At 40.6% G+C, this 18,728-nt stretch overlaps 1 protein-coding gene across 1 annotated transcript in view; it reads right to left on the minus strand.

Annotated features, from left to right (window-relative positions):
* The window catches only part of LOC137501201 (E3 ubiquitin-protein ligase sina-like), a 51,171-nt gene extending 36,760 nt beyond the window's left edge, over positions 1 to 14,411 (minus strand). Inside the window, exon 1 of the mRNA XM_068228062.1 lies at positions 14,366 to 14,411. Within this exon, the coding sequence (XP_068084163.1) occupies positions 14,366 to 14,401 (36 nt within the window). The 5' untranslated portion in view covers positions 14,402 to 14,411. The remainder of the gene's footprint in view (positions 1 to 14,365) is intronic.
* Positions 14,412 to 18,728: the final 4,317 nt, after the last annotated feature.

The raw sequence follows: 18,728 nt of genomic DNA on the forward strand, positions 1-18,728 counted from the left end.
TGATCAGAGTGACAAATCTGTGACAAGTACATTGAAAAAAAAAAAAAAAAAAACTTTTAATACCTTAGAGAAGCTGCGAATAATCCACTATTTAAGGCAAAATTAAGCGCTGAAGCCTCCATGGCTCAGACGGCAGCGCATCGGCCTCTCACCGCTGGATACCGTGGTTCAAATCCCGGTCACTCCATGTGAGATTTGTGCTGGACAAAACGGAGGCGGGACAGGTTTTTCTCCGAGTATTCCAGTTTTCCCTGTCATCTTCATTCCAGCAACACTCTCCATTAACATTTCTTCATAGCATCTATCAGTCATTAATATATCACTTTGGGAGTGGCGACCCCATCGTACTAACAGCCTGTATATGCTTCATTCATTACATTTAAAGTTAAAAACTTCATCACTGATCCGTATTGAACTAATAATTACAATGCTAAAAAGAGAAAGATGTTCCACCTATTCAATACAATAATACTGTTGCACAAAATTAATGTAGCAACATGTTTAATATGTATGGGACCGGTTTCGACATGTGTCCATGTCATCATCAGCCAATACAAAAATGGCAAGAAGTCAACACAATTGTAACAATTATGACGCTTTCCTTGAAGAATTAAAGAATTAAAAATAGAAGTTCATGTAGCACTTTGAAGTGATTTTTTTTGTAGATATCTTACGTTCTTGAGCACTCTTGCTGTAGATCTTGAGGTTAAAAAAATGATGCATGATGGAGAGTGTTGCTGGAATGAAGATGACAGGGAAAACCGGAGTACCCGGAGAAAACCCTGTCCCGCCTCTGCTTTGTCCAGCACATCCCTGACCCGGTCAATGACTGGAAAACAGGTTGTAGGTTTTAATTTTCATTTTCATTTGAATTACTCTATTAATAAGTTAGTTGTACTTTGTTCCTTGGAGATTATAAGATAAAGGTATATGTTAGGCATACATGTTACCTTTAAACAATATATTATATATTGTACCAGTAAAAGAGCCCGACTCTCAGATTAAATTTTAAAGTAGCATGACTATAGTTCTCAGGACGAAAAACTGGATTAATTGTAGCTAGGGCTCGGTACAGGAGGTAGAGTCCTATCTACAGAAAAACTTTGACTCTGATTGCACAAGAGTTTATTCAAATAAGTCATGAATTTGCACATTACCTCTAAGTAGAAATGGATTGTCTTCCTCGTATTCCAATAGTATGGCTCGGGTTCTCCAGCTCACCTCCAGAAGACTCCAGGGATTCCAGATACTCCAGACAGAGGCAGCTGGACTGTCTGGATTGACGGCAAGTAGAGATGTCTCGAACTCTGAGGCCCGGGTTGAACCCCGGTGATCCAGGCGATGGTGTAGATAGTCATGTACAACCTCAGCCCAATGAGACTGAGAGGATTGATGTTCCCAAGGTCACTAGTAGCACTTAGTCCATGAAAACCTTGGATGATCAACTTATAAGCAGAGTTCTTGATAATTGTACATCAAGACTTCCAACACTCCTAAAACGATATGAGTGGTATTAATAATTTAGAGTTCATCACTAGGAAAATCCTCGTCCCTGAATAACTTTTGGCAACGAAAAAATACAAGTCCCTTCTTGTGAAATTATAGTTAAACTCAAAGTTCATTACCGGCGAAGGTGCAAGTCTTTGCCTAAACTCGAATGAAAACACAAGTCCATTCACTTGGAAGTTTGAATATATTTAAAGTTAATCACTGGTGAAATTCATATCTTTGAGTGACCACTGATGAAAACACAAGTCCTTCCACATAAATAAATTCACTGACGAAATTTATAAGTCTTTTAAACCAACACTGGCAAATGTTCAAGTCTTTGAGTAAATGTAAGCGAAATCCTAACTTCGTTTAAAGCCGTTGGAAAGTTAAAGTTCATCACTAGCAATGTTAATCAATCACTGTCTATTAGAAGGATGAGTTCCTCAACAGTCGCAAATATTCCACGTAAATAATACAAGTCCATTTCACGAACACTTAGAAAAATTCCAATCTCGAATACTCGTAAATAATACAAGTCCATTCAATGATCACGTAGAAAAGTTCTGGTCTCGAACACATGAAAATAATACAAGTCCATTCAGTGAACACTTAGAAAAATTTCAGCTTCGAAGACGCGTAAATAATACAAGTCCATTTAGTGAACACTTAGAAAAGTTTCAGTCTCGAAGGCACGTAAATAATACAAGTCCATTCAATGAACACTTAGAAGAATTCTGGTCTCGAACCCATGTAAATAATACAAGTCCACTTCATGAACACTTAGAAAAATTCCAGCTTCGAAGACACATAAATAATACAAGTCCAAACACTTAAAAAAGTTTCAGTCTTGAAGGCACGTAAATAATACAAGTCCATTTAATTAACACTTAGAAGAATTCTGGTCTCAAACCCATGTAAATAATACAAGTCCATTTCATGAACACTTAGAAAAATTCCCGCTTCGAAGACACGTAAATAATACAAGTCCAAACACTTAGAAAAGTTTCAGTCTCGAAGGCACGTAAATAATACAAGTCCATTTAATTAACACTTGTAAATATTCTAAGTTCAATTACGAAGACTTAGAAAATATTCTACAACACTCGTAGTCTTATGAGTCCACTTTATAGTACTTGGAAGAATCGTCTTCCCACACTTGTATAATGACAGAGTTCCACGATGATAGTAGCAGCAAGAGTGTCCCCGCTGACTACTCAGCTGAGACTGTGTGAATAGGCTACAGTAGGTCCTCCTTTTATTCAATCCGGGATGTCTACGTCATAATACGGTTTGATTGAATATCTCCCGAATCCCTCGATGGATTTGCTTGAAACTCGAGCATTGGGACGTTTAGGTGATCCCAAACAAGATGACATATCGCTCGACTCGCTAGCATCATTATTATAGAAATTTCAAAATTTTCTCCATCGAACTCTCTAGAACAAGTGACGTGGAATCCAGAAAATACCAGTCAAGGCTGGTAACACGTGTTGAGACGAGCGGGCGGTCTAGCTAGCCCCTGTGGCTACGTCACAGCTCACAGTCGTCATACACTCGCTAGCTGGTCCTCGCTGCTGGTAAACAAACCAGGCGCGCTCGGAACATTACGCGTGGTAAATAAACGTAACTTATGCTCAAAAAATACTTATGTACAGGTCGTAACCGGTACAATATATAGATAAAGTGCCCGTCAGTGTAATTATAGTTTTTCCATAAATCATTGAAAAAAAGGAAGGGGAGAAAGAATTAGATGAGTTATGGGATTGGTGGAGGCTGGAATTTCCTTTTTTTCTTCTTGTAAAACATGCCGTTTGGCGATTAACTTGCCGCTCAGTTTTCGTGAGTTAGGGAAATTTTTCTTAGTAGGTCAGGGGAAGTCAGGGAAACTTGAGAGAACATTTCTGTGGACACTATGGTTAAGAACTCCCAACATATTAACATTGACAATGCCAACTAACTATGAAATTCATTTCTTGTGGGTTAGAGAAGTCAAGGGATACCAAGACGACGATGGTTAGATTCAGTTTCCAATTATTTAAACATTAGAGGTACAGAACATATGAGGCTACAGAGCTAGGTACAAATAGAGAATTGTGGATGCGTTTAATAAATACACAGAGCACAGAGGCTTACAGACTTGAATGCTAAAAGGCACAACAATCTATTATGGAGATGTATGTATGTAATTCCACAGCATTTGAACCTTGGACAGATTAAAGTGCTCTTCTATCTCCCTCACTAAAATTTAAAAAGTAGTTCTGCTTCCAGCTTGAAATGGACACACAATAGTGGGTAATAGAAGTGAACGACTTATGGTTACTGTACCCTGACTGGGTCTTGTAATGAGCACAGCGTGAGAAAGCTAAATGCTGCTCTGTTCAAATTTTGTGCAATATAACCTAGAATACTGTACATAAGCATTATTGGGAATCCAAAGGCCATGCTGTGATATAGGGGAGCATGCTTGCCTCTTACCCAGAGATCTTGGGTTGTATGCCTGGCCAGGTCAGAGAACTTTTAACTGGATTTGTGGGTTGGTGCCAAATCCACTCAGCCTTTCTGACCATGATATAGCGACCCCGGTCTAGAAAGCCGAGAATAACGGCCGAGGCAATTCGTCATGCCGACATGCACGCTTTTGGGAGGAACAGCAGTCGCTTCGTAGGCCAAAGCCCTTTGGGGCTGTAGTTTTATGGATTTTTTTAATATCTGGTATCCAAGATGGGATAACTGTAAGCAAATGATAGAAAATGTCCTTTGTAAGATGATTTTCAAGATTTCTGTGTTATGAAATGTTATAGAATTAAGTTACTGGTAGATTTCAGATTGCACTGGAAAACAGGCAGCAAATTAAACATCAATGCCTAAATAGCCCAATTAATAACTTGGACAATTCTGAGCTTCTATCCAAGGTTAATGTCAATGTGCCACATGTTAATTCCCATCAACATCCAACTTTTGGGTGTAATTTAGTAAACACAACATCACACAGTCTTTCTCCACTCATCAGATGTGTTATGCATATAACAGTACTGACAGAAAAGGGAAGTAGATGTTTAGTTAAGATGTGACACATGTCACAAGGGGCAGTCATTCACCTCACACCTTCGTAATCTCTCAGCTTATGGTTACTGTACCCTGACTGGGTCTTGTAATGAGCACAGCGTGAGAAAGCTAAACGCTGTTAGCATTATCTGGAACCCAAAAGCCATAAGATCACCTGTTTGCCAATAAAGCCTTGCTTTCACTTGACACTATTTCATCTCTTTTTGTTGCCTTGCCATATTCATAGAAAATAAGATATTTGGTATATTAGGTATTGTATGAAAGGATGTGTTCCATAGCAGCTGCAAGCTGAGGGCTGTTTAGCTGGTTATTTAGCCGGTTCTTAGTCAGTCCTGCTAATTCAGACTGGACACCAGTGTGCAAATGTTGTAAGTCAATTAAGGGTACATTCTGCTAGTGCTGAAGTAAGACTAGCAAGTGGACAACAGTGGGAACAGTGGCACAACCCATACCCCCACTAGGTACCGGCACAGCACACCAGCCTCTAACTCCAGAAAAATCGTAGGTAACAGAGAGGGACAAGAAAATAGCGGTGTGACAATGTTTCAAAGACAATAAAATATGAAGTACATCTCATTTATGGGAGTCAGGTTTTATGGCGACAATGGCCTAGGAAAGGCCTAGGAGTGGGAAGGAAGCATCCATGGCTTTAATTAAGGTACCAGCATCTGTCTGGTGTGAAAATGGGAAACCCCAGAAAACCATCTTCAGGGCTGCCAACAGTGGAGTTCAATCCCATTTTCTCCTGGGTGTGCACCTCTAACTGCACGGCCAACTCGCCTGCTCAAATGAATCAGAATGTGAACATTTCACATCGGAATCAGGGGTAAAAATTGTTACTGGTCTTTGGTTACATCTACATTTTATGTAGGCTTGCAGAATATCTGGACATTGTACAGTAAAGCCAACAGTGTTTTTTAAGGCAGAGGCATATACTGTACCTATTTCTCTAGAAACAATGCCTAATGACAAAAACTTGGCAAACCAGGGTGGTTTCTTTTATTATAGTGCTGAAGTGCTGTAATAATATGTACTTTATTAACGGTAATGTGATGCAAAGATAAGAGAATCACCATCAGCTAAGGAGATTCAGGGTTCACTCCCTACCATCGGCAGTTATAATTAAAGTTACACTCCCAGTTTTGAATTCTCCCTATCACAGACATAAAATAGAACAAGAAAGAAAAAGTGATAATGCTCTCTTTGAGTTAAGAGATGAATTAGAACTCCTGGATAGAGAATGTAGAACTGGTAAAGAATATACAACCAATAGCTCCCTTACCAGATAACTTTAACTGTGCTCACCCCAGTGCAGAAGTTTCGTTCGGTTTGTAACATTTTGAAAGCGATCCATTGTCTAAAAATGTCAGCACCAATATTGTCTTTAATGACGTAGGATGTTACCTATGCAGGAGTGTAGTCAAGCCAGGGAACACCAAGAGAGCTCTCTGATACCCTTTTCCACAGCTTTTGACTGACCTGGTTCTTAATTTTTTGTTTCTAAAAAAAATTTTAAAAATAATAATATTTCAACATTGGGGTGTATTTCATGTACTTTAGAATGTGTTAGGAACACTTTCTAATATCGTAAATTATTCTGAAAATATTAGTGAAAACCAACACTGACAATGTAATCTACCTAATGAACTCTGCTTAAAATTCAATTAGGCCGTATGCAAAAGAGAACTACCTATTAATTAAGCCAAAGAAAACACAAGCAAACATAGCAGGACAACCTAGGTTTTTAAATCCTCCAAACATCACATTTGCCTACTCTGAAACTCCATCATAAAGTTGTGATAGTACATAATTATATCACACCCTTGCATTATATGTAGAAGTGAGAGATATTATTGTCAGTATTCAATTATTATTATTATTATTATTATTATTATTATTATTATTATTATTATTATTATTATTATTATTATTAACTGACATAACCGTAGAACAAACAATGACATTTCAGAAAGCAATAAGCTCGTGTATAAGATTTGTATTCTTATTCCAGTCACCAAGAAGCCTTCTTTCCCATTCCTAAAAGAGCGGGTACGACTCGATAAACAACTAGCAGAATATACTGTAAAAAATAAATAAATAAATACATTTAATCAACACTAAATCCCCAGACCAAAAGCTGTCAGCAACTACTGTAGAACAGTCATTTCAAAATTATAATTAATATACTGGTATCCCTCAATAAAATATGATACTTCATTAGCTTTATTATCAAGGAAAGGTAAATTCTGCTTCTCCTCAGTCCTAAACTTTTCAATCAAGGAAAGATTAAATCTTTTCAAACAAAAGAAGTAGTTTTTATATGGATTTACCTAATAGCACTTACCAATTGCGCCAGATGTACTTACCGGTGTGTTCATCATCTTTACGGAACCTGATTGTATTAGACATGTTTGCAAAATTAATAACTGGTTTGATAGAAGGCAGTTTGGGTTTAGGAAAGGTTATTCCACTGAAGCCCAACTTGTAGGATTCCACCAAGATATAGCAGATATCCTGGATTCAGGAGGTCAATTGGACTATATTGCAATTGACTTATCTAAGGCATTTGATAGGGTGGATCACTTATGAGTGGTGGTGGTGATATTTATTTAAAGAGGAATTACAACTAGGCTACCATCCTCTATATAACACTAACCAGCAAGAAAAAATGGAAGGAATCTAACACTTCAAAAAATGAAGGTATCAGCTAAACCTCTGGGATGGGTTTAAAGCAATTGTTAAGGAATGTGAAAATAGGTTTGTACCTCTAAAGGTGGTAAGGAATGGTAAATATCCACTCATGGGCGCCCGCAGGATCTTTTCAAAGGGGGGGCACATTAACAATTTGCTTGAATATAAATACCAATATAACGTCAGCAACATTAAATTGTTTACAGAAATTTGCGAATATAACAGATGCTCGATGACTGTCAGTAAGTTCAGTTTATGAAATAATCTGGTATGATATTAAACAACTGAACATAAACTTTTTAGAATTCCAAGGGGGGGGGGGGGGCAAGCGCCCCCCCCCTTGCCCCCCCTTGCGGGCGCCCATGTATCCACTATATTATAACAGGGAAGTAAAGAGATTAAGAAGGAGGTGCAGGTTGGAAAGAAATAGTTAGAAATGGCTGTGGAAGTAAGGAGAAATTGAAGGAACTTACTAGGAAATTGAATCTAGCAAAGAAGTCAGCTAAGGATAACATGATGGCAAGCATAATTGGTGGCCACACTAATTTTAGTAAAAAATGGAAGAGTATTTACAGGTACTTTAAGGTAGAAACAGGTTCCAAGAAGGACATTCCAGGAATAATTAATGAACAAGGGGAGTGTGTATGTGAGGATCTTCAAAAGGCAGAAGTATTCAGTCAGCAGTATGTAAAGATTGTTGGTTACAAGGATAATGTCCAGATAGAGGAGGTGACTAATACTAAAGAAGTATTAAAATTTACCTATGACAGCAATGACATTTACAGTAAGATACAAAAGTTGAAAACTAGAAAAGCAGCTGGAATTGATAAGGTTTCAGGGGATATACTAAAGACAATGGGTTGGGATATAGTACCATATCTGAAGTACTTGTTTGATTATTGTTTGCATGAAGGAACTTTGCCAAATGAATGGAGAGTTGCTACAGTAGCCCCTGTATACAAAGGAAAGGGTGATAAACATAAAGCTGAAAATTACAGGCCAGTCAGTTTGACATGCGTTGTATGTAAGCTTTGGGAAAGCATTCTTTCTGATTGTATTAGAAATGTTTGCAAAACTAATAACTGGTTTGATAGAAGGCAGTTTGGGTTTAGGAAAGGTTATTCCACTGAAGCTCAACTTGTAGGATTCCAGCAAAATACAGCAGATATCCTGGATTCCGGAGGTCAAATGGATTGTATCGCAATTGACCTATCTAAGGCATTTGATAGGGTGGATCATGGGAGACTACTGGCAAAAATGAGTGCAATTGGACTAGACAAAAGAGTGACTGAATGTGTGGCGAGTGCAATTGGACTAGACAAAAGAGTGACTGAATGTGTGGCTAAGTTCCTAGAAAATATAACTCTGAGAATTAGAGTAGGTGAAGCTTTTCCTGTCCCTGGAATAATTAAGAGGGGAATTCCTCAAGGCAGTATTATTGGACTTTTATGATTTCTTGTATGTGTAAATGATATGTGTAAAGAAGTGGAATCGGAGATAAGGCTTTCTGCAGATGATGTTATTCTGTACATAGTAATTAACAAGTTAAAAGATTGTGAGCAAATGCAAAATGACCTTGATAATGTTGTGAGATGGTCAGTAGGCAATGGTATGATGATAAACGGGGTTAAAAGTCAGGTTGTGAGTTTCACAAATAGGAAAAGTCCTCTCAGTTTTAATTACTGCGTTGATGGGGTGAAAGTTCCTTTTGGGGATCATTGTAAATACCTAGGTATTAATATAAGGAAAGATCTTCATTGGGGTAGTCACATAAATATGATTGTAAATAAAGGGTACAGATCTCTGCACATGGTTATGAGAGTATTTACGGGTTGTAGTAAGGATGTAAAGGAGAGAGCTTATTTGTCTCTGGTGAGACCCCAACTAGAGTATGGTTCCAGTGTATGGGACCCTTACCAGGATTACTTGATTCAGGAACTGGAAAAAATCCAAAGAAAAGCAGCTCGATTTATTCTGGGCGATTTCCGACAAAAGAGTAGCGTTTCAAAAATGTTGCAAAGTTTGGGCTGGGAAGACTTGGGAGAAAGGAGACCGAGCTGCTCGACTAAGTGGTATGTTCAAGAAGTTAGTAAAATAACCACCTAATCGATTAGGTGGTTATTTTACTAACTTCTTGATTATATTCATCGATACGGTGATGAAATGGACAACTTGTAATAAGTGGTATGTTCCGAGCTGTCAGTGGAGAGATGGCATAGGGGGACATTAGTAGACGAATAAGTTTGGATGGTGTCTTTAAAAGTAGGAAAGATCACAATATGAAGATAAAGTTGGAATTCAAGAGGACAAATTGGGGCAAATATTCGTTTATAGGAAGGGGAGTTAGGGATTGGAATAACTTACCAAGGGAGATATTCAATAAATTTCCAATTTCTTTCCAATCATTTAAGAAAAGGCTAGGAAAACAACAAATAGGGAATCTGCCACCTGGGCGACTGCCCTAAAAGCAGATCAGTAGTGACTGATTGAAAATGAGACAAGGGCCACAAAGGGCATGAAAATGAAAGAATCCTAGCAGGACAGTTGAAAGTGAGGAGTCTGGCACAAGTGGAAGCAATGTCAGGACTCTGCTATGATCACCAACCCACGCTCCCAAGTTCAGAGCCCCTGGAGCCCTTATTAGTTGACTCTTATGACAGGCAGGGAATACCGCCCCCACCCACCGGGGGTTCACCAATGAGAACAGAGTGCTGTGTCACTACAGTTTACTTTCTGCTATCAGTGGAATCACCAGTTGTCTACATAGTCTTCAATGGTATCACTGTCAGAAAGAAGAAACCTGTTGAGAGTTAATAATATTGACTCTTAGCAGGCGAGTTGGCCGTGCGGTTAGGGGCGCGTGGCTGTGAGCTTGCATCCCGGAGATAGTGGGTTCGATTCCCACTGTCGGCAGCCCTGAAGACGGTTTTCCGTGGTTTCCCAATTTCACACCAGGCAAATGATGGGGCTGTTCCTTAGTTAAGGCCATGGCTGCTTCCTTCTAACTCCCAGGCCTTTCCTATCCCATCGTCGCCGTAAGACCTATCCGTGTAGGTGCGATGTAAAGCCACATGTAAAAAGAAATAACTATTTTAAAAATCTTGAATAATAGGAATCTTTTTTATTTGGTCTGACTCCTTGGCTGTATGGCCAATGTTAAGGCCTTCCATTCAGACAGCCCAGGGTTCGATTCCCGGCCGGGTCGGGAAGTTTAAAAGCATATTGATTTATACTTCTGGCTCTGAGACTGAGTGTGTTTGTCCCAACACTCGCATCTTCATATTGAGACAACGCAAGACACTACCAACCAGAAACCAGAAACATGCAATAGTGAATACATCCCTCCCCATAGGGTTGACGTCAAGAAGGGCATCCAGCCGTAAAACAGGGCCAAAACCACATATGCACCTGCGATATTTCAAGTGAGGTAAAAGTGTTATTATTAGAAGAAGAAGAAGATACTAATTGTTTAGTCGATGCATTTTGTGTTCTCATCCTATTGCACCTCAAGAAAGACACTGAGAAAAACACATAGCCTATAAATAGTTGAGAAGGAGTCCGGCACCATGGCTAAATGGTTAGCGTGTTGGCCTTTGGTCACAAGGGTTCCGGGCTCGATTCCCAGCAGGCCCGGGTTTTTAACCATCATTGATTAATTTCGCTGGCACGGGGGCTGGGTGTATGTGTTGTCTTCACTGTCACTTCATCCTCATCACGACGCGCAGGTCGCCTACAGGCCTCAAATCAAAATACCTGCACCTGGCAAGCCGAACATGTCCTCGGACTCTCTCGGCACTAAAAGCTATACGCCATTTCAGTGGAGAAGGATATTTTGACATGCATTGCATGAAAGCTTTGGGGAAAGCATTCTTTCTGATTATATTAGACATATATGCAAAATTAATAACTGGTTTGATAGAAGCCAGTTTGGGTTTAGGAAAGGTTATTCCACTGAAGCTCAACTTGTAGGATTCCAGCAAAATATAGCAGATATCCTGGATTCAGGAGGTCAAATGGATTGTATCGCGATTGACCTATCTAAGGCATTTGATAGGGTGGATCATGGGAGACTACTGGCAAAAACTAGTACAATTGGACTTGACAAATGAGTGACTGAATGAGTGGCTAAGTTCCTAGAAAATATAGCTCTGAGAATTAGAGTAGGCGAAGCTTTTTCTGTCCCTGGAATAATAAGAGGGGAATTCCTCAAGGCAGAATTATTGGACTTTTATGATTTCTTATATGTGTAAAGAAGTGGAATTGGAGATGAGGCTTTCTGCAGATGATGATATTCTGTATATAGTAATTAACAAGTTACAAGATTGTGAGCAACTGCAAAATGACCTTGATAATGTTGTGAGATGGACAGTAGGCAATGGTATGATGATAAACGGGGTTAAAAGTCAGGTTGTGAGTTTCACAAATAGGAAAAGTCCTCTCAGTTTTAATTACTGCGTTGATGGGGTGAAAGTCCCTTTTGGGGATCATTGTAAGTACCTAGGTTGTTAATATAAAGAAAGATCTTCATTGGGGTAATCACACAAATATGATTGTAAATAAAGGGTACAGATCTCTGCACATGGTTATGAAGGCATTTAGGGGTTGTAGTAAGGATGTAAAAGAGAGGGCATATAAGTCTCTGGTAAGACCCCAACTAGAGTATGGTTCCAGTGTATGGGACCCTCACCAGGATTACTTGATTCAAGAACTGGAAGAAATACAAAGAAATGCAGGTTGATTTATTCTGGATGATTTCCGAAAAAGAGTAGCATTACAAAAATGTTGTAAAGTTGGGCTGGGAAGACTTGGGAGAAAGGAGACGAGTGGTATGTTCCGAGGTGTCAGTGGAGAGATGGCGTGGAATGACATCAGTAGACGAATAAGTTTGAGTGGTGTCTTTAAAAGTAGGAAAGATCACAATATGAAGATAAAGCTGGAATTCAAGAGGACAATTTGGGGCAAATATTCGTTTATAGGAAGAGGAGTTAGGGATTGGAATAACTTACCAAGGGAGATGTTCAAAAAAATGTCCAATTTCTTTGCAATCATTTAAGAAAAGGCTAGGAAAACAACAGATAGCGAATCTGCCATCTGGGCGACCGCCCTAAATGCAGATCAGTAGTGATTGATTGATTCGCTAAAAAAAAAAGTTATTTTCTTAGTTAATACTAGTACCAACATTTTAATCACGTTTTTGTTTAGATTTAATCTTTATTTCTTAATCTTTCTTTAATCCCGCCCCTGCCACACTTCCCGTATTACGACTCTCTTTTCTTTAATTCTTCGACTACCGGGCGAGTTGGCTGTGCGATTACGAGCGCACAGCTGTGAGCTTGCATCCGGGAGATAGTGGGTTTAAACCCCACTGTCGGCAGCCTTGAAGATGGTTTTCCGTTGTTTCTCATTTTCACACCAGGCAAATGCTGGGGCTGCACCTCAATTAAGGCCACGTCCGCTTCCTTCCCATTCCTAGGCCTTTCCTATCCCATCGTTGCCAGAAGACCTATCTGTGTCGGTGAGATGTAAAGCAAATAGCAATATATATATATTCGACTGATCATTCCTTCAAATGCGCCCCCCTGTGGGTGGGGGCGGTAGAATATCACCCACGATATCCCCTGCCTGTCCTAAGAGGCGACTAAACGGAGCCCCAGGCGCTGTGAACTTTGGAGTGTGGGTTGGCGACCACGGGTCCCTTAGCTGAGTCCTGGCATTGCTACCACTTACTTGTGCCAGACTCCTCACTTTCATCTATCCTATCCGACCTCCCTTGGTCAACTCTTGTTCTTTCCCGACCCCGACGGTATTAGGCTTGCGAGGCCTTGGGAGTCTTCCACTATCTCGCCATTCGTGACTTTTCCATTTCTTTTGCCGATACCTTCATCCTTCGGAGTGCCGGACCTCCTCCTGATTAGTGTTAAAGAGATGATGGTTGCCGAGTTGTACTTCTACTTACAGGAATAATCACACCTATCATCGCCAGTTAATCCGTTTCTTTATGACCGAACATTAATTTTCACGACAGCGATGCACGCCGCTTATTGACTTAGTAATAACAATCAAAATTCGTGAATGACTCCCATTAAAATTGTATCAGATATAAAGGATCTAACATATTTTCTATGTTACTGCTATACACACATTGTAGACAAACTAAAATACGGCGGGATGTATGGATGTTTGTTTTTGAAAAATATAAATACGGTATAATAATCAAGAATATCTCCTCTTATTATATCTTGCACAGTAATTGAAAAAGGCATGCAAACGTAAGATTCAAATTTATATTTTAATACGTGCATTGTTTCTTTACGGCTGATATTCATCATCATCATCATCTGTTTACCCTCCAGGTTCGGCTTTTCCCTCGGACTCAGCGAGGGATCCCACCTCTACCGCCTCGAGGACAGTGTCCTGGAGCTTCAGATTCTGGGTCGGGGGATACAACTGGGGAGAATGACCAGTACCTCGCCCAGGCGGCCTCACCTGCTATGCGGCCGTGGCCTTAAGTTAGGTACCATTCCGGCATTTGCCTGGAGGAGAAGTGGGAAACCACGGAAAACCACTTCCAGGATGGCTGAGGTGGGAATAGAACCCACCTCTACTCAGTTGACCTCCCGAGGCTGAGTGGACCCCGTTCCAGCCCTCGTACCACTTTTCAAATTTCGTGGCAGAGCCGGGAATCGAACCCGGGCCTCCGGGGGTGGCAGCTAATCACGCTAACCACTACACCAGAGAGGCGAACTACGGCTGATATTACCGAAGAAAATGGACATTTCCTGTGTTGAGCCCCTTAATATCGCTACCCCACTGTATAAGCATACTGACAGCGGCTGTCTTTGAACTTGGCAGAGTGTCGAGAAATTCTACACGAGGAATTCCCGTGAGGTTTCGAGACTAAAATGTCGACCTTTGTCTACTTAATCCGAGATAAATACGAAGTATGAAGTAAAATTTTTCAATGTACAGACAAAACTATAATTTTATTACTGTAGGCTATTTTTTCGATAGCATCCTCCACGAGTCCGCCTTTTCTTCCAGTATTTCCTATCCAGACAAAAACTGCCTGCGCTAAAGCGATGTTAAGTAGAGAAAATGCTATACGGTACATTCTTACCTTCGAGTTGACTTTTAAAGATGAATTAGAACTCATGGTTGGTGAAGTGTCGTATCAATGAAGAATGTACTGTACGTCTGACTGCTGCTTCAGCTCACAACACACGACGTGGACCGTAGCAGATGCCCCGCTTATCTGCGCGAGATCGTGAGCGTGAGGTGTTTCCACCCAATCCGGTGAATCCCACCACGAATCATTATTTTCAGGGTAAAATTGTAATTAACCAAAGTATCGGAAATGAACAAACAAGAACAACTAATTCACCCCTTTTTAAGCATGAAAGTGTCAAATTGCATAATTGTCTAGCTAATTACACAGTTTGATTGCGTAGAGACCAAAAGTATACTATTCGAGCGCTGTCATGGCGACGACCAGAACTAGTACGCCAACATGACAGCATTCAAATTTTGGTCGGTGAAGCCTAAAGGAGGGTTGCGCAACATCAGTGGTTTAGCATGCAATCTGGAGGTTTCCTGTAATCTGCGATAGGAAAACAATGTGTCAGTGTTAGGTGGAGAATGAGAACATTTTTACGATTGTTTGTTGATTATTTATTATAAATCTATAGTTCGTGATTTTTTTGTCACCTGAGTCTATGCACTTTTTATTTATATTTATTTATTTATTTAATCTGTTTACCCTCCAGTGTTGGTTTTTCCCTAGACCTCAGCGAGGGATCCCGCCTCGACCACCTCAAGGGAAGTGTCCTGGAGTGAGAGTTTTTGGGTCAGAGGATACAACTGGGGTGGAGGACCAGTATCTCGCCCAGGTGGCCTCACTTGCTAGGCTTAACAGGAACCTTTTGTGGGATGGGAAGATTGGAAGGGATAGACAAGAAACAGGGAGGAAAGCGACCGTGGTCTTAAGTTTTGGTACCATTCCGGAATTTACCTGGAGGAGAAGTGGGAAACCACGGAAAACACTTCAAGGATGGCTGAGGAGACAATCGGACCCTCCCTCTACTCAGTTGACCTCCCGAGGCTGAGTGGACCCTGTTCCATCCCTCGTATCACTTTTCAAATTTCGTGGGAGAGCCGGAAATCGAACCTGGGCCTCCACTACTCCCCAGAGGCGGGCTAATCTATTTATACAGTACATAATTTGACGAGAGATCAAGTTTCATTTGAACTGTCGAATAAGGGATTACCCTACATGAGGACGAGAGCTGTGTAAGAGAAAGGGAGAACTTTCCATTAGAGTAATTTTTCCTCGCTCGAAGAACGTTACTTTAATTTATTCGTTGACATCTGATTAAGGAGTTTATAGAAATATTACCGCTACAAATAATATTTACATCGAGCGAGTTGGCCGTGCAGTTACGAGCGCGAAACTGTGAGCTTGCATTCGGGAGATAGTGGGTCGAAAGCCACTGTCGACAACCCAGAAGATGGTTTTCCGTTGTTTCCCATTTTCACACTAGGCAAATGCTAGGGCTGTACATTAATTATGGCCACGGCCGTTACCTTCCCACTCCTAGCCCTTTCCTATCCCATCGTCGCCGTAAAACCTATCTGTGTCGATGCGACGTAAAGATAATTATAATAAAAAGGTACAACAAAAATATTGGTGGGGTTTTCCTTATCGAGCAGAATGGCCACACATGTTAACGCGCTACAGCTACGGAGCCGAGCTCAGAATTCAGGAGAATCGTGGGTTCGAACCCCACCGTTGGCTGTCCTGAGAATGGTTTTGTGAAGTTTCCCATTTTCACTTCCAGGCGAATGCCGGGACAGTTCCTATTCGTAGGCCACAGCGGATTCTTTCCACCTTTCATTCAACATTACTCATTTCATCTTCGTTAGCTCCTCCACTGAGGATGGTGTCAGGAAGCGCATCCTGCCATAAAACCATGCCATAAAATTTCATCTCACCTAATTCCCGACCCCGTGTCAAGGAACGGGACGAAGGGGTATACATACATACACTATCTTAATTGGCCAAAATGCTCCTTTCTACTGAATTAGACTGATAACAGAAATATGGTTAATATGATTTTAATTCGGACGACTTTGTCCTCCATTCTTAATCATTACGTAGTAAGAGTTAGGCACATACTGACACCGCCCCACCATCAGTATTAATTCTGATCGTGTTCAGGCGAGGAAGAGAAGAAGAGCAGAAGCCAGACAAGTTGTAATGTTCACTAGGCGAGTTGGCCATGCGGTTAGGGGCGCGCAGCTCTGAGCTTGCATTTGGGAGATAGTGGGTCGAAAGCCACTGTCGGCAGCCCTGAAGATAGTTTTCCGTGGTTTCCCATTTTCACACCATGCAAATGTTGGGGCTGTACCTTGATTAAGGCCACGGCCGCTTCCTTCCCATTCCTAAGCCTTCCCTCTCCCAACGTCGCCATAAGACCTATCTGTGTCGGTGCGACGTAAAGCAAACAGAAAAAAAGTTATACTGTTCGATGCGAATTCTAACTGGTCTCTCAGTCAGTGTTGACAAATACTCTAACATCAGGTCTTCCGATTTTGAAAAGTCATCAGACAATACGAAATTAAATGAAAATCTTTCTATTTATACTTCGTCCTCACTTCATAGATAAAAATACGGTAACTTGGTGGAAATTGTATAATCAATTTGCTTGAATGCAATATACGTGTTTTATTTTCCGTTGCTTTTATGAGAAGTTAGGATGCAGATAATATATGTCCTTGAAAACAAGTCATAAGCGGGCCAGTCTCTCTCAATCAGGCACTAAGATATCAATACTATACCGATCATGTCATTCTAAACGGGTTCTCGAAGATCTAGATTATAAACTTGAAGTTGTTGCAGAATCTATGAAGACGGAGACGACGAGGAAGAAGCATCGATTAATGATTGAACACTATGATAGTCCATTTTCGGTAGTGATTATTGACTGTATGACCTTCAGTTTTAAAATATCCTTTAAGTTTTCAGTCTACCGAACACGAATACAAATTTATAAAACGCATAGAAGAAAAACAATCAGGTATGTACAGGTGTTTTTCAAACATTCATATCTTTTGTCCGACAGACTGCAACAACTATAATACAATTTTCAGTAGCAATCGTCAGAAACCACCTGTTTGGATGTCACAGCACTTAAAATTTTACTAAAAATATGGCTCAAAATTTATTACAAATACATGTAAATCACCTGTGAGCTATTCTCTGTCTCATGGCAAGATTATTTTAGTTTCAGATTAAATTTGAAGGTTATTTTAAGTGTGCCGATAGTGAAAAGCAGGGCTTTAAAATCAACAGATTCTGTTTTAAATAATATCGTTAATATTGTGATATATTGGTATACCACGTACAAAATGTTAACCAATGCTCCTAATTTTTTTTTTTCAAGCTGCTTTACGTCGCACCGACACAGACAGGTCTTATGGCGACGATGGGATAGGAAAGGACTAGGAGAGGGAAGGAAGCGTCCGTGGCCTTAATTAAGGTACAGTCCAGCATTTGCCTGGTGTTAAAATGGGAAACCACGGAAAACCATGTGCAGGGCTGCCGACAGTGGGGTTCGAACCCACTATCTCCCGAATACTGGATACTGGCCGCACTTAAACGACTGCAGCTATCGAGCTCGGTGTTCCTAAATTTTTGAATTCTATCTTTCCAAATAGACTACTACTTTTTGACCTGGCAACACTGCTCACAGACATACGTGAAGCATTGATGACGGGAGTGCTGTTACGAATGTAGCAATGCGATAGTAAAATGGCAAACTCAACTACTACTCTACTGTCAAATAAAATGAGACTCTGATCCAGAGGCAGGACTAAATTAGACAATGGTTCCGAGCTCTCTGCTTCAGCTTGAGACTGCTGTACCCGTAGTTGACGGGTGAGATTTTCTAGACTTACAGTAGTACTGCCATCTATCGGAGATGAGTGGAAGGAGAAGAGTCAAAGCACCCAACAACTTACAGATGATGTTGGTGGTTGTGATTATTGTTTTAAGAGGAAGTACAATTGGGCAACTACCCTCTATTAAAACTAATCAGAAAGATAAAGAAAGCATTTAGCCAAGAGGTCGAAAAACGCCTCCTCCTTCTTCACCATGTCAAATTGCTCTACCCATCACCCTACTCCATCAAACCTCCCAAACCCGCAGAATCTCCTTTTCAGGGTTACCTTCTAGGAGGATCGCCCCTCCCTTTCGGCCAGGGGAATGAAAACCTTACCTAAGCTAATAAAAGGGAAAACAGGTGCGGGTTCAACCCTTCGAAACATGAAGGTATCAGCAAAAGAAAGTGAGCGCCATAACTGATAAACTTGTAGGGCATTAGAACATTGTAGGCCATCACATTTTGTTTGCTACCACCTCGGCGATATTACAGCACATAAGACCTAGGCTTTCATACCCCTCACCCTCTTAATTCCATTTCCCT

Source organism: Anabrus simplex, chromosome 6 (assembly GCF_040414725.1).
Source record: "Anabrus simplex isolate iqAnaSimp1 chromosome 6, ASM4041472v1, whole genome shotgun sequence".
Classification (NCBI taxonomy): Eukaryota; Metazoa; Arthropoda; class Insecta; order Orthoptera; family Tettigoniidae; genus Anabrus; species Anabrus simplex.